At 30.4% G+C, this 24,135-nt stretch overlaps 1 protein-coding gene across 1 annotated transcript; it reads right to left on the bottom strand.

Moving 5' to 3' along the window:
* Positions 1–162: 162 nt before the first annotated feature.
* Positions 163–22,375, bottom strand: Smp_158490 (putative ras guanine nucleotide exchange factor RasGEFB; the record flags this gene model as incomplete). Its single annotated transcript, XM_018794272.1, has 6 exons — positions 163–469; positions 2,612–2,767; positions 4,022–4,093; positions 8,585–8,855; positions 11,100–12,563; positions 21,940–22,375. The coding sequence occupies 6 exons, from the start codon at positions 22,373–22,375 to the stop codon at positions 163–165; spliced, it is 2,706 nt and encodes a 901-aa protein (XP_018648701.1).
* Positions 22,376–24,135: the final 1,760 nt, after the last annotated feature.

The following is a 24,135-nucleotide window of genomic DNA, read 5'->3' as shown; positions in this document are numbered from 1 at the left end:
TCTATCTTCTTTTCATTTGTTCAAATGTATACTCGAAGTATGTTTACATATGTTAAAGAATATCATTTTGTTTGGATACATTTTTTTTTGATTGTGGTACATCTCTTGAACAATTTCACTATTTCTTCTTATCTATGAGAATATCCTGTTTAAATATTGATTTTAGAATTTATAATTGATTAGTTCTGAAGTACCAATTGGCACATTTAATGTTGTTGTTTTCTCTACTATCGCTGTTGCTCCTGGTGATGTTGAGAAAACAGAAGAAGAAAGAGAATGATGTTGAGGATTATAGCCATTTTTAGGTTTGCAATTTGAAATACTCATTTTATTATTAGTTTGAGTAATTAAATTACCATCAATTCGATTTAATTGATGTGTAGTACGATGTAATGCTAAAGTATGTGATTGACAAAATCCTTTACCGCATATTTCACATAAAAATGGTTTCTTTGAACTATGTGTAAATCTATGAATATGCAAAAAAAGGAATCCGAAATAAGATATGATATATAAGTAAATTAAATGAATGTTGAAAAATAATCATTATCTCTTAAACCATTTCATCCTCTTCTTCATCAATTAAATAATGATTTGACTAAAAATGCCTCCAAATGCCCTGGTACGGTCGAGAGTCGGGAGAGTCCACTCTACCTCTCCAAATGCTCTCACATGGCCACGCGTAGACAGCCTCTGTCAGGGAAGTCCTACTCATTGCCTTCTCGTGGCGGAGGTGTTGTTTACAAAATCGAGAGGACGAGAAGCGAGTGTTGAGCGCTTTAACAGAGTTGGTGGATACGGAGGGTCCACCTAGGGGAGTTGAAAAACCCTGATTCCAAACAAATGGTGTACATGGGCTCCAGGATCCTGAGGAAATAAATGGCGTATGAATCAATCGTTTGTCACTGACTACCATGGGACTGCATCTCCTCACGATGCTCCACTGCCTTGTGGATCAGACCTTTAGATCGAAGGCTCCGGGTGTAGCCCCCTAAGAAAACCACCTACTTCGGTTTGGGCACCTGGGTAGTATCACCACCCTCACACAAATCCAATGAGGTTTGTGTTGCTTATATGTATCTGGTGCCCCTTTGTACCAATATTTATGTGTTTAGATTTTTAAAAAATGACTAGTTAATAATAAGTATTGTTGTTGACATTCGATTCTGATCTCTATAAAGATAGTAACACTAATTATCCAAGAGTATAATTCTAGTTTCATTAAATATTAAGTATATTTAAAGTACTAAGATTCAGATATTATACATATAAGTTGTTACCAATATTAAAACATAAAATGAACAACTATCCATTAATTCATGATTTCTTATCGATGAAAAAAAGTTTAGATTTCCAAGAAATTATGAATTCTTTCTAATTAATTGAATTAGTATGAAATATATATTCAGTTTCAAAAACTTAGATATAGCTTCATTTATTATTTTATTTACGATAATAAGGGCTTCTTCAATAAAACTCAAATAAAACATCCGAAAATTATCATTTACTGAACATATATATATGGTTGATGAGCAGTAGTCAAATGTGTATCGTGTTAAATTAGAAATATTTTAACTATATAATTATGTGTACGTAATACAGAGAAGTATCATGGGATCTAGATAAAACTGACTTTCAATATTTCCTAGCTGTGAGCAATTTTTTCAACTGATATCAAATCTTGAGGAAAATTACGTTGAAATAACAAAAATATTACTGAATATTCACTATTGTCTAGTGAATGTAACATTAAAGGCTATCGGTCATTTGTCCGCGCCAGATCACGAGTGAGTACGCTGTGCTCCACTTCTATTACAACCGCTAGCCAGCTTAGATCAGTCACTTTTCCATGTATCGATAGCCTATCAAATATATCCTCGAACGTCTTCTCTTCTGACTTCTGATTTCACTGGATTGGCACGTTTCAATCATAAAAGGTGTTACTGGCTAAGGTGTAGTTAAACTCCGAATACTTGTGGCATGTTTATAGTGATTTCTATTATATTGATATTTAACTTGTTATATACAACTGAAGGTGCATCTATTTAACTGTATTTTTATTATCTATCAGAGTTTTTATTTAATTGAATAGCTGAATAGAGGAATTCAGCTCGAAGAGTATTTCTCTATATTTTGTATGGATAACATCTAGGACATACTTGGAATTTTGTCATACACTAGACGCTAACTACAATCCAACCAGGGATGGAACATAATAAAGTTTCGTTCTCTAAATTAGACCAAACGATCCACCTGAACTACAAATCTCCACCACCTAATGTAGTATTTCCTAGTTATATTAGAATTGCAGAGAAACTATAGAATGAATTTATCCTACATTTCTCCTCTGTTAATAGCTACTTATAATTTGTCAAAAGAAAACACTCGTTTAAAAACTTTTACTATCATATCAAACAACATATTCCAACTAGATATTATTGAATCAGTTAGATTGGGAACACATCACATTAATAAAACATCCCATATATGCAACAAACATGTATCATTATTTTAAAATGTGGAATTAAAAACAGATTATTTTGTGCACAATTTATAAAATTAACATGGAAATTCGTTATTAGTATGCTTGTGTAAAACGTAGCTAACTTACCTATGATCTCTTAAATGATCTTGTCTACGAAATGCTTTGCCACAAACATCACAAGGAAATGGTCTCTCATTCGTATGTGTACGCTCATGAATTAATAGATTATACGATTTGGTAAACTGACGTAAACAGAATCTACATATATATTGTTTACGCACTCTATAGGTAGAATAAACAACACATAATAAAGAAATATTACTCAATAGAAATTATTTATTTACGATTAAAATGAAATCATTTTCTAATAGACAAATAAAAAAACGGTGTACTTGAGGTTTACTCAATATATGTATAAGGTATAAGTTGTCTTAGAGTCCGATTTCCATATTTACTTAATTTTATTGATTACAAGTGAGATTTTACATTTTTCGTCATTCATATTCATAATTATTTATTGAGATTGTAATTATTTAATATCGTTGGATTCCTGCTCTGTGGTCTGGAGGTTAAGTGTTCATGCGCAAAACCGAAGGTCCTGGGTTCAAGTCCCATGTGCAGGGTCGTGGATTCGCACTGCTGATGAGTCCCATACTAGAACAAGACAGTAATTCAGTGCTTCCAGGTTTGTAATGGTAGCCTAACATTGATCGGTTCATGATCTCAATAAAAATCATGTAACAATTATATCACCCAACGAGTTATTCTCTATCTTCGGCATAAACAACCTAATCAAGAATATGTCTTCAGCAAAGAATTCATTGCTACTGTTATTTGATAATAGATATGTCGTTATAGAACTAAAACGATATGTTCTATTGTAAAATGTAGCCTTAGTAAGAATTCCTACAGTATACTGATCTTAATACTTTCAAAATGTATTCAACAATTTCAATGAAAGAAATATTAATACACAAAGAGTTGATGTTTTTATTTTTAATTTTCTCGATAATAACAAATATGTTTACCGAGTTATACACCATGACTTTATATTGTAATCATCTAAGTGTATAATTGCAAATATTAATAATATCTGGCTGTTCAAACCAAAGGAAGTGGAATGATGATGGAACATACAATAGAGTAGTTGAAAATTATATACTTTAAACACTAAACTGCTAATCTAGAACGATGAATGAAATTAACTAAAATTATATTTCCTTATGGTGCAGTTCATGTACAGATGATATATTGTAATCTTGACAGTACCAAGGAAATTAGTAGTTAACGTTAATGTTCTCCGTGATATTGATTCCACTGATTTCAATGATTTATCTGTAAAGCTTTTATTTTCATTTTAGAGAAAATTATTTCCTAACTCAAATAGAAGTAGACTTTTAAAGGTTGCATTTTACAAACGTACAACTAGTCCACTCTGATAACCATAATTATCTGTCTAATCTTTCACACTCATATATATATATATATACTATGGACGACCAGATATATATATAAACATCATCTCAAAATAATTACCTTCGACGTGGTCCACTATGATTTGATTTGTCTTCTTTCGCATTAATTAATCGACCATAATTTACACGTAATCTATCCAAGTGAAACAATCAACAACAAAAAATGAGAAAAAAAAGCAAAAAACATCAACATTTGGTCAACTAAACAATATACGTTCATATTCTAACAAAGAACATTACTAAAATAACATAAGTAGTACAGGTATGTTATACTGATTATAAGGAAATAAGTTTACATTAATTAAATCAAAGTATATATAGCATATATTGATAGTTTAGTTTAGCATAAGGTTGAGAAATTGTTATTTATTTGTTCATACCTCACGGATTCGACCAGATAATGTTCACAATCTATTTATTCTGTATGGATATATTTGAAACTATTGAGAAATCACGAGATTTTAATAAAAGAAGATGTTATCTTAATCCTCACTTGTTGTTTACTTGTATCTTCCCATTGTTATTTAGGACTGCAATTGATCAGTCTCTTGTTGGCATATGTGCATCCTGTGCGGACTGCCTTGATATTGCCTGAAGTCACAAGCTTTATAAGCAATGATGGATAGTGGCTAGCAGTGGAATCCAGGACGTGTGTTTCGTCCTATTTAAGACTCGTCAACTGGATGTACGTGCATCTCAGAGTTGATATTCACTCTGGGACCTTAATCTAGTAATAAATATACTTTGATTAAAGAATAATATAAATGATTAAATTGAACACTATTTATCCTCATATTACCAGTTCACAGTATTCAGTTAAACTGAATTATATGGCTCATACTATTGAGTAATTTATCTGATTGTCATACGACTAAACCATTAACTCTGAGATTGGCTTGGATATCTGATGTTAAATAAGGTTATTTTTACATAAAATTGAAAAGTCATGGTCATATGTATAGAAATATCGCTTGAAGCTGAGTTTGGTAGCTTAATTTATAGAGTATTGGGTTAGTAGTCCAAATGTCTAAATCCAAGGTATCTTATCAATTAAACTCATTATTTTGATATCTTCTTAGATAGTCAATTATTTAAGTTTGTTCAGCTAAGCATTTCCTTTTAAAAAAATATGTGATTCTTAATTAGTTTTATACTTTTATTCAATTAGAAAAATACCAGCACATTCAGTTTTGAATATTTATAGAATATAAAATATGAGTGATTTAACACGTTCGGTAAAAATTAGAAAAAATTTATTCCTCTCAAAAAAATTTATCACAGTAGTTTGTGTTATATGTGATAATCTAGTGTTACCATGGTGACACTGAACTCAGAAGCCAATATATCTTGATATATTCGTAGTGTATATAAAAAGCATATAACATGAGTAGTTCAGGGGTATTAGTCACGAAGAAAGAAATGCACACAAACACAAATAACTCAAGTCTGTATACTATAAGTTTGATCTGATGATAACATATTATACTGAATACGAATTCATTACATAAGAGAAAAGTGACATTAAAAGTGACTAAATATGGCTTGTTTAAATCTAATTGAATCTATATTAATTATTAAATGGAATTTAAACTCATTATTTCTAAATGATTATCTCTCTGACACTAAGTATAATTAAAATTTCGTATGTATACGTGTTTTTAAGATGAATCTGTTTATTATATAATAGTAAATATTTTTTGGTAAAAAATTACAGATTCCAATAATAGATCAGAAGGGGTCTTGTGGAGATTTCAGTGTTTTCATGGTTGAAATCATTAGCCAATTGAAGCTAGAACACCATCGAAAACCTGGAAGCACTGGACAGCCGTTTCGTTCTATTATGGGACTCCTCAGCAGTGCGCATCCACGATCCCACACTCGCGAGATTTGAACCCGGGACCTATCAGTCTCGCGCCAGAGCACTTAACCGATAGGCCACTGAGCCAGCATCCAACGGTGTTAATGTCTAACTTCAACTGATCCACGATGTTTGAGCAACCGTTCACCAATTTAAACTCATTATTTCATAAATGATTATCTCTCTGACATTTTGTTTGTAAGCATAATTAAAATTTCATATGTATACGTGTTTTTAAGATGAATCTATTTATTATATAATAGTAGATTTCTTTTTCAGTATAAATTACAGATTCCGATAAGTAACATTTATAAAAGAAATCCTATCGAATTGGTAACTTTTTTTGTTATTCATATCTTTATATATTTTCATGTATCTATGTATAGTCATCCATATGCACACATACACAGATATATACCATACAATGCTAGTACTAGTTTGCGATATTCGTTAGTCAATCAAATGATTAATTAGAGATAATCGGTTGATTGATAAAATTGAAGCAGCTTGCTTACACACACATGAATTTCTTCTTTTCTTTTTTTCTTTTTTTTAGAAAAAATATGAAAATATATTCAGTTTTTTTAAATATTTTTCGAAAAAAAATTCAATTCACTTCCTGATCAGTGAGTGAAACTTTTAATTAGTCAATATTAGAAGATGGTCAGTAAATCGGTTTATTGTGCATAATTTACAATAATCAAAAAAATAACTGTTATTTTTTGTGTTAAACAACAACAAAAGGTACAGATACAATTTAGGTTAAGATTTAGTTGTGTTGTTTTTTTTTAAAAAAAAACACAACTAAATTGTTACATTGTATTTAAAAACTTTTTTTTTGTGTGGAATAAAAGTATCAACCCTTCTGTACAAAATATAAATAAACTATGTATATTATGCATTTTTTTGTGTGTACATGAATGCGCAAAATCTAAACTACTTCTAATCCCTTGATAATTCATGTAGACAGACATGTGCAAACACAAGTGTATAAATGTAAATATAGATAAATATCAGTGTACGCACTGAAAAACATACACAAATAGATATGAATATACGAGAGATTATAGATTCAAGATGATAGTTATACTTTTATTATTGGTGAAGCACGTCGTAATAGTTAATTAAAATCGATAATAACTATGATGAAATAATATAACTATTTAATTAAAAGTGTAATTGAATTGATATCGGATAAAATTACTAATATTATTATAAGCATTAGTAGTAGTATATTACGAATCTAATGAAATAATCTTTGGGAGAATAGTATCTCTAATTTCAATACTCAATGGTCCTGTGGTGTGGTCTAATTATATCCACATAAGTAGTATATGGTGATGGTCAGACGTAGAATGTATTTTAGCAGAAGTTCGATAAGGAAAGAACAGGAATGAAGCGCAATGGGTAGGAAAATGCATGAACAATGAAATCAGGGAAGATGGACTGATATTTGCAGAAGGAACAATTAAGATTGATACAATTGATTGTTATTTTGCAAATTAACTGTTTATTGTATGGTTATCAGAATTTAGTGAGATAGTCTGTAATTTGTGTTTAAATACATTTGATTGTCCCCACTCGTGTTCTCGTTCACTACAGTCCCAATCAGTTTTATGAAAAAATAAGGATAGTAAATTTCAAGCTGTTCTACAAAAAGAAAATCATCATGTAAATTGTTTAAAATTGAAGACAATATGTTTAAGTTGTTATTGTTTTCAGCTATCTGTCTACTATGTAAGATATTTTTTTATTTGAACATACTTTGATGGAAGAAATGTATGTGGCAATCGATATTCAGCCTCCATGCTTACTTTTATTAGAGCAGCTGAATAATATTCGACCGTTGCATACATGAATTATAACTGAAAGCCAATTACTTAAATATGATCTTAGTTACTAAGTTGTATTAAATAAATATTGTAATAAAACATTTATTGACAGTATTTTTGACAGATTGAGACCTGAAGGTGATGAATTCGACTCCTAGTAGGGTCATGAGTTTGCTGTTAATGTATGAAAAGCAATGACGTAATCAACTGGAGTGTGAATAATATATGGAATTGATTTTTTCAAATCGTCTGTAAAAGGGTAATCATATCTTAACAAAAATTAATTATATGACTTAGTAAATTAGTTATATTTGTCGATGATAGATGCTTAGTTGTATGGTATTATATATGCGTTCACATAGCAAGTTACCAATTAATTAGTGTTAAATACTATTCAATTTATATTATACAAATTTGACTATAAATAAATACATACATTAATTTGATTTATTTTGGGAGTCAAAAAATTCTTATCATCAGTCTTTGTATTCCCATTACATAACGTTGGATTTGGGGACTCACTATCAAGTCCAATTTATTTACGGACTCTGTAGAAATGACAGTGACAGAGATAACAGAAAGTTGCACTTAAACTTATCACGTACTAAACGATACAATAATGATGAGATTTTCAAGAAATTTTCTTGAAATAGACTTAATACTTTTATTTAAAATTAGTAAAAGTTACATTTTTATGTTTCAGAATTTATAATAAGATTAATTTATAGTTGAAATCATGAGTCAGTTGAAGCTAGACCACCATCGAAAACCTGGAAGCACTGGACGGCCGTTTCGTCCTATTATGGAACTCCTCAGCAGTGCGTTCCAATTGACTCATGAATTCAACTATGAAAATACTAAAACCTCCATAAAACCCCTTCTAATCTAAAATTAATTTATTACAAGAAATAACAGCAGTTTAATTTTTAACTACCTTGAATTTGCAGTTTTTAAATGTGCTTCAACAAAATGACCATCTTTATCATCCTTGAACTGTTTTCTCTCCATGGGTTTAATTGGATTATTTTTTGTCCTAATCAAATGTTGATTATTATTATTATTATTATTGTCAAAAAATTGATTTTTCAGTTGTTTTTCCCGAGAACATTCTGTTTGATACATTGACGATGAATTTGATAAATGAATATCATTTACTTCATAATCAACACATGATTGAGCTAAATGTTTAAAGTCGAAACGTTTATCTATAATAAATAAAAATAATAAATTATAATTTAGAAATATATATTTAGCTACATTTTTTTGTGTATAAGAGAATTAATTGAAATACACAACTTTCTATACTGAATTTAATGAAATAAATTTGAACCTGTGATAAAATAATTGAAAGTTAAATGCCTTAGTTGCCAATTCATTAGTCCACTACTTGTTTTTAAAAGTCAAAAATGGTTAGAAATGAAATCAAGTAATGTTGTAATTTTTTTTTGCATTAAAGAAGATACTTTTCATCGCAAACTCAACACTTACTTGAAAATCATTGAAAACAAGTAAACATTAAATAGCTTCCCCCAAATGCCCTGGTATAGCCGAGAGTGGGGAGGGGCCGCCCTTTCTCTCGAAATGCTTTCACACGGCCCATGCGTATAAAGCCTCTATCAGGGAAGTCCTACTCATTGCCTTCTCGTGGCGGAGGTGTTGTTTACAAAATCGAGAGGACGAGGGTTGGTGGATACGGAGGGTCCACCTAGGGGAGTTGGAAAACCCTGATTCCAAACAAATGGTGCATATGGGCTCCAGGATCCTGAGGAAATAAATGGCGTATGCATCAATCGTTGGTCACTGGTCACCATGAGACTACATTTCCTCACGCTGCTCCACTTCCTTGTGGATCAGACCTTTAGGTCAAAGGCTCCGGGTGTGGCCTCCTGAGAAAGCCACCTGCTTCGGTCTGGGCACCCGGGCAGTATCACAGCCGTCACATAAAACAAATGAGATTTGTGTGGCGCATATATATCTGCTGCCCCTTTGTACCAATATTTATGTGTTTAAATAAATAAATAAATAAATAACGAAGCTGTTCCACTTCATATGTTGAATTTGAAAACCAATATTGGTGCTCAGGTCCGATGAGTACCGAATAGAACGAAGCATATATTTCCTGTTTTCCACCCTCATTCACAACCCGAATATACAAAAAAAATATTTGTGTTGAGACTATAATTTATGGATGGTCTTTGAGCGACGCTACAGTGACCTTGAGGGCGCCCACCTACTAATTAGGACGAAATGAAGGCTATAAAGCACTGCAAGGAATCTTTATTATGATTTGCATTTAATGTTCAGGGTTGAGAATTAGATTTAGGGTTTTCATCTCGAACTGACATAAGCTAAAACGCTCAAACGTTATTTAGCCAAATGAATGAATTTCGTGTCAAAATTCAAGACTTGTTTTATATCTGATTGGTTCGTCCATAAATTATATTCTCACCAATATACACATTGAAGCAATGAGATTGTTGAGTCAAAATCCACCTGTATAATTTCATCCTACGTTCATCATTATTCATTGTTGCATATAAGTTTCTATCTCATCACCAACTTAAATAATTATATATACGATAGTTTTTTTAATTGGAACTTGTGGAAATTCATCACATAGCTACTATAAAAAAGAATAGTATTTCTTTGAAATGATAGATCCTATTGAGGTTATTGTCAGTAAACCTTGGATTCAAATCTCATGCTAATTAACAATCATTAATTTAACAAAAGCTTATCTTCCATCCTGTGAAGAAACAAACTGGGTTTTTTTTCTAAAAACAGGTTTATAAAGATTTATATTTTATTTTGTTTAGAACTACATCTCAATTTCGCTAAACATATTCAAACTTTGAATAATTAAATCACTAAGTTATTATCATGTTTCACATGCTGAGATATCTCAGTAATTAGTTAATATCATTTCATTGCGAATGTTTTAAGTCAGTATATAACATTTATTGTTATTATTTATAAGGGTTGACTTTCAACTTATTATGAATCGTAAATTCACAGATAGCTCCTAACCATCAACTTCAGTTTCTATAGTTTGATATTACCAGTAATTTACTCACAAAAAATATAACTTAAAATTAAATCTATAAAACTAAATTTGGTGAGACTATAATTCACGGACGACCTTTGAGCAACGCTAAAACGACTTTAAAAATGTGCACCATATTGATAGAGTTGAATGAGGGTTATGGATTAGAACGAGGAATTAGGATTTGGTTTCATAGTTGAACGTTAGGGTTGAAAATTATATATTATGTTTTCATCACGAATTGATATCACCTATAATGCTGAAATGGTATTTAGTCATAAGAGTGGATAAATTTCATGCGAAATTCCAAGACCTGCTACCTTAAGTCTGATTGATTCATCCATAAATTCCATCCACTAAGCTTATGTGATTTACATATAGAATTTTTCTTATCTTATTAGCTTACCTTTTCGTAGTCTTGTATTCTCACGATTAGTTTTATAACATCGTTTACCTGTGGTTAAATGTTGTTTATATTGTTGAATATGATTAAGATGATGTGAATGTTTAGTATTTTGTGAGTTTATTGGACATTGATCACTTTTACTCGGGTATGTCATTGCTAATTTCTGTAAATTACATGTAAATGAATAAAATAATTGATTTAATTGACAATTTAATAAATGAGAATTATCAACATCATCATGAACATCATCAAGATCATTTTCACCATTATTATTAATTGAAGTAATCGATTTATTGTTAATTGTTAGATTATTAATTATCACAGGTATATTAGATGGTGAGATTGTTGTTGGTGTCATAGCACTTTCTGTCAATATATTCGAATTGATTCTTTCACTCGAATATTGATCAAATAATTTCTTATAATTAAGCATTATTTTCTGTGTATAATCACTAAGTCTACTATCATAATCGTTATTAGTCGTATTATTAGGATAATTACTACTACTTATATCATTTGAAGTAAGAAGTTTATTATTTATTTTATGTAAATCGCTTTGCTTTTCATTTGCCATTACAGTAAACTCTGTCGGTGTCATATAGTTACTATGATCGTGGATAATATTAACATTAGAAATATTAGTGATGTTCTCATTTTTCCAATGATTATAATTTATATAATAGTAGTAATAAAATAAAATATTTTGATACATTTTTTCAGTAAAATTATCGGTTAATTTTGTATACTGATCTGGTTGATATTGATGTTTACAGTTTGTAATTCCGCCTCCCACATCGCTCATTACAATTTTAGGCAATATTGGTTCAATACGATCAATATGATTGGATAAATGATCGTTTTCTGAAATGTCATTTGATATATTTTGAATGGAATTTGTTATATTTGCTTGATCTCTGGTATTAATTGGAGATGTATTTGTATAATCATTTGAATTTCTCAATGATGAAGGTGTTGTTGTAAGGAAAGATGATGATAATGATGAAGAAGCACTGCAGACACATGAACTACAACATGAAGTAAAAGAAGAGAACGCTGAACTTTTTACTGTTGAGGAATAAGTGGAAATGTTAGACAGATTATTTGATGAATGATTATTCTTCGTATCTGATAAATGCGTCATACTGTTAGGGGATACTGTTAAAGAAGTGGAACATGGGGATAATGTGACGGAAGGTATCCAGTTGTACGTGCAGTTCATTTTGTCTTTATTATTAATATTCATGTTAGCAGTAGTATTATTAGCAATAGTATTAGTGACAGTTGATGTCATATTTGTAGGACCGGTACTAATAGATGTACGTTTAAGCCATTCACATATTAATATTAAATACTGTTGTAATTGTGCACAGAAATTTCCATAAGCTGATTGATTTGATTGGGTTTGATTGAAATGATTATCTGTACAGCATTGATCAAAATTTCTGGTTAATTCCTTGGATATATCTAAAGATAATTTTAAATGTAGAGAGAGAAATGATAAAATACAATGATAAATTAAAATACTTACCTCGATAAACAGAAAACGTGAATAGTTAATAAAAAAGTGATAAAATAATGATAATTACTATTTCACAATAAAGGAACTAAAGAAACTTTTTCAGAGGTGTTGTACCCCTCGGTTGAACTGTTTATTCGTGAAGAAAATATAAATGTTTTCTTATGGGAGCTTTGTTCCTAGACAGGTCCTCTCCTTTTTGAATACTAGAAAATGTGCTGAGCTCAGATAATTTTGAGATAACAGTGAATATTTATGGCTCATTATGGGCATTTTGGAAGTGTCATGTGTTTTTGGCTGCATAGTATAGTCGCTAAGTTTTGTTATCTTTATAGACATCAAGATATACTTCAGAAGAACTAAGCCATTTAGTTCAAAGAACATAACATCTTCCCAAACTGCATTCTAAGCTAAAAAGTATTCTTAATTTTCACAAAAGCAACTTATGAACCTCTTTGTCATGGATGGTTTAAGAAAGTAACTGTTTACAGAATTAAGCTGTCGTCCTTAATCTATCTAGTCATTACTTCATATCACTCTTACAGATTCTTATTGCTTCCGATTATATAGGTTTGGGCTATATTTGGTTATTAAGTAATATTATTTGTCATTAAACCAATGATAGCATGAATGAATGTTGACAAATAAACCAAACTACTGATTGATATACATTAAATATAGTAAGGTCAACTGATTGCATTACATAAAAAATCTCACGAACGAATGCATGTCAGTGAATGTTTGATTAAAAAAGAGAAATTAAATTGCTATAATTAAAAACTTATTGATAATTTAAATTGATACGGAAATTTACTCAACAGATTTTAGCATTGAATATATGGCTACATGTTAATGTCATATGATGGAAACCAAGAAATGAATATTTAACACTAAAGTAAAGGCTTATTTACACTAAAAAAATTTATACATCAGTAAATCAAGATAATATTTTCGCAGTTGAATTCACGAGTCGATCTAAGCTAGACCATCATTGAAAACATGGAAGCACTGGATGGTCGTTTCGTCCTAGTATGGGATTCCTGAACTGTGAAAATAATATAATCTCCATAAATCCTCATGTTGGAAATCAAGTTAGCTGTATATATTTAATGTTAGGGGCATGGACACAATCTACGAGAAACCATGGAATTAAGTTTCGAACAAACTTGTATTTATCAACAGGTTGCATTTGTAACCCTAAAAGAACTAACCCTTTCCGTAATGTTTTAATTCAGTTGTCAACTGCCTCCAACTAAAGTTACATTTCTATTTTGAGTCAAATATTCTATTGACCATATTGTAATTTGATCAAAATCTGGTGGGAGACAGTCAATATTTGACTAACACATTGGCAGTTTTTAACTATGGATAAATAATTAGTAATATTTACAACATTAGCCTAATATACTTTTGGTCGTCATTATTCAACTCATCTTCAGAATCATTACTAATAACAATTCCTACTCTCAACAGTAATTTTATGTTTCAAAATTTTATTTTTAAAGATTATTTTATTCAATTGAAACACCCTAGTGATGTAACCACATATGTTTAGAATTAAATATTCAACTAGTTAATGTCAGTAGAAAATGAGTACTATTTCTAACTTTTTCAAACTTTAAAAAAAGCTTTAACTACAAATAAATAAGTTAAACGTTCGCGAGCGAGACTGATAGGTACTGGGTTCGGATCCCGAGAGTCGTATCTTGGAGGAGGAGTCCCACGATAGGACAAAACGACCATCCAGTGCTATTTCACTACTAATAAAGTGTACAGACAAATGATACAGATTCAATAAGAAAATAAATTATGTTTATTTTGAAATGATACAGAATATTCGTAGCTCAGAAGATGTTAAAGATATTATGATCTCTGAGCTGGATGGATTGGTTATGAAGCTCTTATTGTTTTTCTAAGCGAAGTTATCACCACACTCTTTAAAAAGAAATGAGTTATTAAGAATATTGCCACAATTAGTTCACAATTTGTTCTGTTGACCTGGAATTTGATTACATAATGATGGTTAACAAACAACGTAGTTTAGTAAAACAAAATAAAAACTTCATTACCAATCCACCCAACTCAGAGTCCACAACATCTCCAATAAGCAGGTAAATTCTTGGTCCTGAATTATTCTAACTATGAAATTGATTACATTTGTTTGGAATTTCAAATTTATCCAACTTATAACCATATAATAAACTTACGTCATTCATAAATTTATTTTTGTTACATCCCAATGAGTAGAAAAATTATATTTCTGATTATTTTTGTGACTCAATGTGCTATTTGTACTTGTATTAATTTACTCCGACCGTTTATTTACTCTGAAGAAGTGGCTTGCATTAGGTCTCGAAAAAACAGAAATACGAATTTTCTACTCATTGGGATATAACAGAAAATATATTTATTATTAACAATCTACCCAATGCTTAATTTCTTTGGAACGATCAAGTCCAACATTAGCATCGATATCTATAAACTTGGGTTATATTAGCTTACCTATAAAGTAGAAATGTTAACTAGATTTCATTTCAAAGCAAAGTTGATGATAAATTAAGTCACTTTAATACTTTTATTTATTTGTTTTAAACAATAGTACTGATCAATGATTCATGTTATTTAAAATTAACTTTAAACAAATTAATGACAACTGAAAAGCCATTGGAAACTAGAAGAGAGGAATGTAAAGAGAGAGCAATGAAAAGTTGGTTTATCTTGGTTTGGAACTTTTCAACTATGATCCCATATGGAAACGAACTCTGGACTTGAAATGTTTCATAATACCAGTTAATTTGCAGAATCGAAAATCCAGTGATTCACTTTTTCAAATATAATTGATTCTAAATAAAGTTCAAACATGATCAAATCTTAGTAATGAATAACTATTGCATATTAGTAAATATCTTTTTGAAGTCATCATAGTTATGGGGTGATATTTGTCGGAAAATTACTTATAACCATGCAGCACAAAGCAGCGGTTTTGTTTTAGTATATGACTCCAGGAATCTACAGGTATAAAACCAGCAGATATCGAACCAAGATCTTTTAAACCTCTCGATGAGAGGTGAGGTAATATCCAATGGACAATATTTTTCATCTTAATTTTTTCTTAATATTCCTCCATTGTCATCGTTAATATGCAGCTAATGTGTAAAGAAAATTTCTTCACTATTGTTAAAGGAAACTTTTATGACAACAAAAAACAATCCATTTAATCTTCTTTCGTCCCTAACCTCATCTCTTTCCAGGATTTATTTACTTCTAAGTATTATTTCCTGTTTCATTTTGTCAATATAGAGTATTTTATAGGTAGAATAACGTTATTCGAAATCTTTCAGAAACAACTTTATCTTCAATTCTCTTAATTGTGATCAAGACACTTGAAAATATTTGCATATACATACATACGCATGCTCACATTTATTCACCCATTCATAAATATGCCAGTACATTAGTGGAAGGAAAGTTACTAGTTCATTAAAGTAAGCAGTTTAAAAATCCTGATTGTAAACAGTTTATCAGTTTAATCAAGCATTTTTTCGAAAACCATTTTCTGACTAAGAATGTCCACGTGTTTGTTTGTTTCTCTACGTTATGAAATTGTTTACAATATCTAAGTGAAATCAAGTATCTAAGACTGTTTTTTTTTTAGAGACAATCAGTTGTGAAATTCTTAAGGTCGAACAGTAATTTACTGAAGTCAGTATTCATCATCATTATTTTTATGGTCACTATCATCAGTATTATCTTTCCTATGTATTAGACTTATGTGGGTTGGTCAGAAGGAAATCAATCAAAGAGTTGACATATATATGTGCTAGTCACAGTTAGGTGAAATGACGATATCTAGTTGCCATGATGTACAAGTCAATAAATAATAACAGTGCTAACAAGTAACACACTATTAACGACCCATAAATGATGGATTTCCCGATTAAGCTTAATGACTATTAAGTCATGGATACAGACATACAAAAGACCTAATTAATCATCATAATGAGGAGAAGTTACTTATGACAAAAATGTATTTATTACGTAAACAAATTATGGTTCTTATAGAGATTAATCACGTGAACAAATATCTACTTCAAATTCAGGTATTTACCCTGTAATAAAATTCGAAAACCTACGCTATCAACCTACAGTTTCGACATCGGATTGTCTTAAACTTACGATTGAATCATTGTTAATTGCTTTCAGTAGAAAATCTGAGTACTTACTAAGTCACCGGCTCACTTTTCCTCTTGTTCTTTTCCTTTCTAGCTTTTATCACACTCCTCCAGCACACAAAGTACGTTCAGGCTAAATGTAAACCTATCAAAGGCTGAAAGTTACAACCCAACTAACATAATAGCCACAACTGTTTGATTATAGTTCTTTGATCAAATTTTGTTAAAACTAACATTTTCAAACTAATAATCCCTAAATTACTTCTAAATCAGAGTGTATCGAGTCAGTAATATTCAGATTTTTAATATCGATACTAGTCGATGCTGATTCTGTCATGAATATCACGTTAAATGAATCAAATCCTTCAAATAAATCAAAAAAGGGACCGGGTGGCTAGTCATCTATTTGAATAGTTCACCAGTAGTGGGCTTGACTAACACTACTTGACATAGGTGTGAATCTCACTGATGATTGGATCAGTTCCTCCAAGGTTGTAGATATGGCTCACAGACGAGTGTCATTTTTCATAAAACGTAAGTCCAGAGTTTTCTGTTTATTACCACTGACCATAATACTTTGAATAGGTTTTTCATTAAAAAAATTCTATATTCAACGATCATTAAATAAATATTTGTATGTTGGAGAAATTTTGAACCTAACAATCTGGTCATCATTTTACAATTAAAATATGGATATATAAATAAAGGATATTCTTTTCAATAGTTGAGATCATGAATCAATTAAAGCTAGACCACCATGGAAAACCTGGAAGCACTGGACGGTCGTTTCACCCTACTAGGAGACTCCTCAGCAGTGAGTATCCACGATCCCACCTCGTGAGATCCGAACCCAGGACCTATTAGTCTCATGATCTCAACTAGTAAAATTACGATAATATCCACAAAACCCCTTCTGATATTAATCAACATATGCTCATTAGTGACTGGCTTCAAGGGATATTTCCGGAAATTCTTGTGAGAAGCAGTGACCAGTGGAGTTTACCCGGGTCTGTCGTGAGATAGTAACTCACTGAAGACAGTGGTGGATGTGTCGCTCAATTTCGCGGATCGGTTGGAGTTAGACATTAACACCGTAGGATGCCGACTCAGTGGTCTATTGGTCAAGCGCTCGCGTGCAAGACTGGTAGGTACTGGGTTCAAATCTCGCGAGATGGGATCGTGAATGCGCACTGATGAGGAGTACCAGAGTAGAAAGAAACAGCCGTCCACCACCTTCAGGTTTTCCATGGTGGTTTAGCTTCATTTGACTCATGATCTCAACTATTGAAATTACTATAATATCCACAAAACCCCCTCTGATATTCTTTTCATTAGGTTCTCCACAAGTTCTATATTCATAAATTCAAGTTATTCAAAATATTAATAATCAATCACATCAGTATACTACAGAAGCATAAAAAGTGGATAAAGATAAAATGCTATACAATCACATAACTTGACTCAATGGTAAAGAACCTTTTATTTAAGTCAGAACAACTGACATTTTATTTCTTCGCTTCTTCAAAACTACATCCTGGAAATGAATACCAAACTGGGACAAGTCAACTATCAAATTCATTTTGCTTTATAACATCCTACCAGTTAATATCAATTATTGATAATGAGAATAATCAGTCAATCTAAATCAACTTAGCTTCAATTGACTCATGCTTCCAACTATGAAAATACTGAAATCTCCACAAAACCCCTTCTGGTTTTTAAAAAGAAAATAGAAACTGATGAGAACTCACTTTTCTTTCTATTATTTTTCTAACGTTGTTTATACTGAGTTCTATTTAACAGGTATGAAAAATCATTTTTTTTTATCTTCGTGAATGCATGTATGTATATATGTTGTATATATATATATAGTGACATATATATAGTCACATAGCACAAAAGTGAGTTATATTCACAAAAATAAAAATATTTGAGAACTTATTCAGTATCAGTGATTTTTTTCTATTTTTTTGTTGAGCTGTATTCAACTAAATTTGTGTCTTTTAAAATATGTAATACCATATTATATTAAATAGAGAAGTTAGCTGGACAAAACGTTGGAATTATTTGTTTCAATCGCTCAGATTATTTCGAATATGATTTTCACATATAATGACTTCTCTATACTCGGCGCCCAATTTTTGTCAAGCTATTCGTTCTAATCTTGATGAATATTCGTATAAATTATGTAATAGATCTTTCGGGAAAACGATCTACTAAGATCTACTAAACACTAGTTATCACAAAAATATTGTTGGATATATTGATTGAAATTTAGTATACAAACTGATTCTCTGGTTTGGAATCATCATTAACATCGTGTGAACTGAAAATCTTGGATTAAATCCTACATAAGATTTTGATTGCACATTAATGACAAGTTTCAAAATCAATTACTTATGAATGCAGTAAATGACATAATGAACAGGTAGTAGTTGATTATCTTTTGAAACTAGTCCTTGTCACTGACATTATCTAAGGAAGGAACTGGACAGTTATTTCTACCTTGTCTTTAACTCTATATTAGAGTTCATCTGTCACTTTGCGGATGACAAAATCACATTTAAAGTAATTAGCGATCGAATCAGTATTCTGTAGTCGCATCTTAATTTCAGTACTTTACTACATTACAAGTTTCTCCAGTAATTTCCTCGATGAAGGAGTGTCCCAAAATAGTCAACATACATACAAGACAAAAGACGTTCAATTAGACTTCAGTCGAATTCAGAAGTGAATAGTTGAGAACTATTAACTCAGTGACGTTTGTTGGTTATAATCCTGGAATAAATTTGGTTTTTTAAACCACTGTGTGGTTACTATCATAAGACAAAGTCCAAACAACTAATTAAGACTATTACAAATGATCTAGTCTGTGAAAGTTAATCAAACTAAAAACCTATATTATAAACATAATTCATAAATTACCTAAAATAATATAAAGTTTTCACTTTTATTTGGTTACATTATTACGAAAAAAGTGAAACACAGTCATTCTAACGAACTTAAACAGTTTTTTGAAAAGAAATTACTGAATATTTTTTACATTTCCCTCAACCTTGGATGATTAGTTTTTATTAAAAAAAATGATAGAAGTGAACGATAAGTAGACTGAAAACTAGGTTCAAGATTTATGAGCATTAATGAGTGAATGTTTATTCATGTTAAAAGATAAATCTGTGAACTGAAAGGACGCAAGTTTGAACCTTATCTCCATCTATTTTCATTAGAACAGACCGAAAGTAACATTAACCTGATGCAATAATTTCTCCATGAATGCAAGTACACAAAGTTATATTTAATTACTCGGTAAAATTTCATGTTATTTATCAGAAAAAGACTAGACTTTTGAGAAAGCAATCTCAGAATAAATAGCTGTGATCACAAACATAAGTCATCATTTATTTCAACTATATAGAACCTAATTAACATTGAATTGTTTGAGTTTTTTTAAGGGAAGTAATTTTTGATCATTTAATATTAACTTTAAATTTAATTAAATGAGAACACACTAATCAGTCACTAGTAGGTGAGCTATATCGTATTTCTCCTCCCAACAATGATAAGATCTTATCGAACAAATTTGTAATATTTTGATCAAGCTAAGTTCAAGACCTTCTATCGAATACCTTTAGTAATCTCATGTCAGATACTATTAAGGTTAGTAATATAATTTATAGTCATTTCATTTTTGGATAAATATAAATTTGCCGGTATAATTAATTACTCTATTCGATTAGACCCTATAATGAATTTATCTAGAATTACTTCGTACTCTTTATAAACCTGAACATTGCTTATCTATCTTCAAACAGTATGGAGCTAAGAGCAAAATTACAAATATTCTCGGAACAAATAATTTCATACAATCAGAAAAGACAATTAGATAGATGTAATAGCATAGCAATTAATTCAGGAGGGAAACAAGTTATTATTCATATTTTAAACAACTCTAAACAAAGTGTACATTCTTCAATAAGTTATGTGTTTAACAGCAGTGTATGAAACGAGGCTATTATGGATTTTGTATTAAAATGATTCATGAAGATTCATAATCAGATATTTTTCATTTGAATGGGAGAATAAGGGTGTGAAAGATGATATGATTACTAAATTATTTACACATTGCGAACAGATTATCTACAGCTAAGCAAAAAAAACTTTCAACAGATTTATTCAGTCACTGAATAATCTGACGATTATATGATGCTAATTTATTCAAGCCTGTAAATACCGAATCAGGGTGATTATAACGTTTTATACTAACATTTTCTTTCATGTATGTTGATTGATCAAAGAAGAAATAATATACCATGACAAAAAATATCAATGATCTTGATTAAAAGTATATTATATAGTTGAGATCATGAATCGATTGAAGCTAGACCAACATGGTGAACTTGAAAGCACTGGACGGGCGTTTCGTCCTATTGTGGGACTCCTCAGCAGTGTGCATCCACGATCTCGCCTCACGAGATTCGAACCCAGAACCTATTAGTCTCGCGCGTGAGTGCTTAACCTCTAGACCGTTGAGTCCCACAATAGGACGAAACGGTCGTCCAGTGCTTCCAGGTTTCCCATGGTGGTCTAGCTTCAACTGACTCATGCTCTCAACTATTAAAATTACTATAATATCCACAAAACCCCTTCTGATATTAAAAAAAACATCAATACACTATTCGTAAATCCTTGATTTTAAGTAATGAATACAAATTCAACATATTGTTCATTTCTATCAATATACAAAGTTATAAGTTCTTGAAGTGTATACTAGTATAACTCATTTACCAAATATTTGTGGTAAGGACAAATTATGTGAGAATTAATCTTACTGTCTGTTTTTGAGAAATGAATTCAGTGAAGGAGGAATTTAAACCGATAAGTTGATGATTTTACGTCAAATGAATTGAACTATTAAATACTGGATTTATTTTGTCGAGATAGTAATAACATGAAATCTAACATTCTATGAGTAGGCATAATAGTTTGAAATTACATAGAGCTTGAATTAACAGAAGAGTTCCGATATATACTTAGATGAAAGTTATAAATATGTGATTTAAAATACTATCATTCTTACAATTTTCATGACACTGGCAAAGATAATAATAACGTTAATAATATTAAATTATGATAAAGAATTGTTACAACTTACCCAGTCGTTTAAATGTATCTTCGTTTAGTCGATTGTACGGAAGCTGATGATCATACGTCTTATGATTAATAGTTTTTAGGTTAAATATACAGTTGTTAGAGTCATTGTTATTATTATTATTATTACTACAACTATTCGGTGAATTAATCCGAAGTTCTCGATTTACATGATCGCTCCGACTAACAGAGTTGTTATTAATATGAGTAAAATTTTCATTGGTATTTTGTAAATATAAAGATAGATTTGTGAAATAGTTTCTTTGATAATCAGATAATTCACATACATTGGTATATGGGACACTTTCACATGGAACAACATTGTTATTGACATTATTATTGATCATATAATTATTTTTGAGACGCATCATTTCTTCCAGATACTTCATGGAAATTTCTTGAAGATAATTAATATTCTCTGACATGATAGGTGTCGTCATTATTACTAAAGGTATTAATTCTCGAGAAGTTTATAAATGAAAGAGTAAATTTAATGTTAATGAAACATGGTTCTGTTGATAATTATAAAATATACATTACATTAACATTTTAATCATTTATCCATACAAGTTCTTATTTTATTTGCTTCCGACTGGTTAATCACAAGGTGTTGCCTTCAAATATAGATTTAAAGGGGTAGGAGAATTTGTATACACTTTTTTAAAATTTACAAATAATCACTACAAAAGCAACCTCTCTCCCCTACAGATTTTAAGTAGTAAGTTAATCAACTTGTCTTAACTAGAACACTGATTGGTTGATATTTCTTATCAGCCGTATCTGTTATGTAGTTATTATATTTGATATACTAGTAGGCAGAATAAAATTTCTGCCAATCAAACTAATAATAGAAATTATCTACAGAAGCGTAGGGGAACAATATAGAAGAAAAAGACCGTTTACAAGTATCTTATTGTAACGCGTGCGCATACACACTATATAAAGAAAATGATTTGAATTAAAATATTTTTGTTACACATTATAATGGAAAAATAGATGCACGAAAAATAAACATGTCACTTTTAATGATAGATTTTGGCAATGGATTGTGTAAGAACTAAACTTCAATGAGAATTTTATCTTGATACTTTTAAGAAAGTAAGAAATGCATGAGAAAGAAAGTAGAATCATCTCACCATTTTGTTAAAATTCACATTATCAAAGAAAGATAAGAGTAGAATTGGGTAGTATGATTTGTAAAATAACGTGTTACAACAAGTACTGTATATTTCTATTTTGCCTACAAGAGTCATTTGTATAAATTTACATATTGCTAATTTATGTTGATCAGTCAGTACATTGGTGTATGGGTGAGTAATATGTGTTGTTATTTGCACAGAAAAGTAAACTAATTACTTAGTGATGTGCAGTTTAGTAAACCAATTGTAAATAGTATAAGGTAAATAAATACAGAAAATTGTGAATAGAGCGTTGTATTTTTGTGTTAAATAAAATACGTTTATTTCGTAAATATGTATATAGATATATATAAGCATACCAACACAGGCGTATGTTTATCTCTAAACGAACAAACAAATGCAGTATCCCCTCCATATGTCCACTAACACAAACACGTAACCCATAAAAATTCATTGGTAATCTGAGTCGATTTCAAAATTCTCGCTGTTCATTATGTTTTTACACATGTTTTTCACAATGTTTAAATAGTTGGAAGTAAATAAAATTAAAATTGAGATAAAAATGATACATCTAAAAATAAACTCCTATATTTTCTGTGTTTTTGCGTGTGTGTGTGTGTGTTTACATACACAGGTATTTCGGTAGAATCATCCATTGAAAGTGATAATGATTACTGTAATAGTGGTTGTTTATGTGGAGTTTTGATTACATAAATAGAAGTTACTATTATTGCTAGTAATGCTGAACAGTTCTTTTGATCTTTCTAACATAAAACTCATGTTCATTTTACAAATAAATAAGCAAATCAGTTTATATTATATTACTGTAGTGAATAAAAAATAACGAACGCTAAAGCAGAATTTGTTCTGACACTATGAAAGCCTGTAATTTTACTTTTCTATGGTAATAATAGTTACGCTACATAATAATTTTTACTGAGATGTTATTTTTGGACCTTTTAAAATTATTAAATGGACATCAGCTTTAAAAACAAAAAAGAAACTGATTTTCAGTATGGTGTTATTACTCCTCGCGACATTTTCAACATAAATTAATGAAC

Source organism: Schistosoma mansoni, chromosome 1 (assembly GCF_000237925.1).
Source record: "Schistosoma mansoni strain Puerto Rico chromosome 1, complete genome".
Taxonomy (NCBI): Eukaryota; Metazoa; Platyhelminthes; class Trematoda; order Strigeidida; family Schistosomatidae; genus Schistosoma; species Schistosoma mansoni.
Note: the sequence above shows the minus strand (reverse complement) of the source record. Positions and strands in the feature narration are given on the sequence as shown.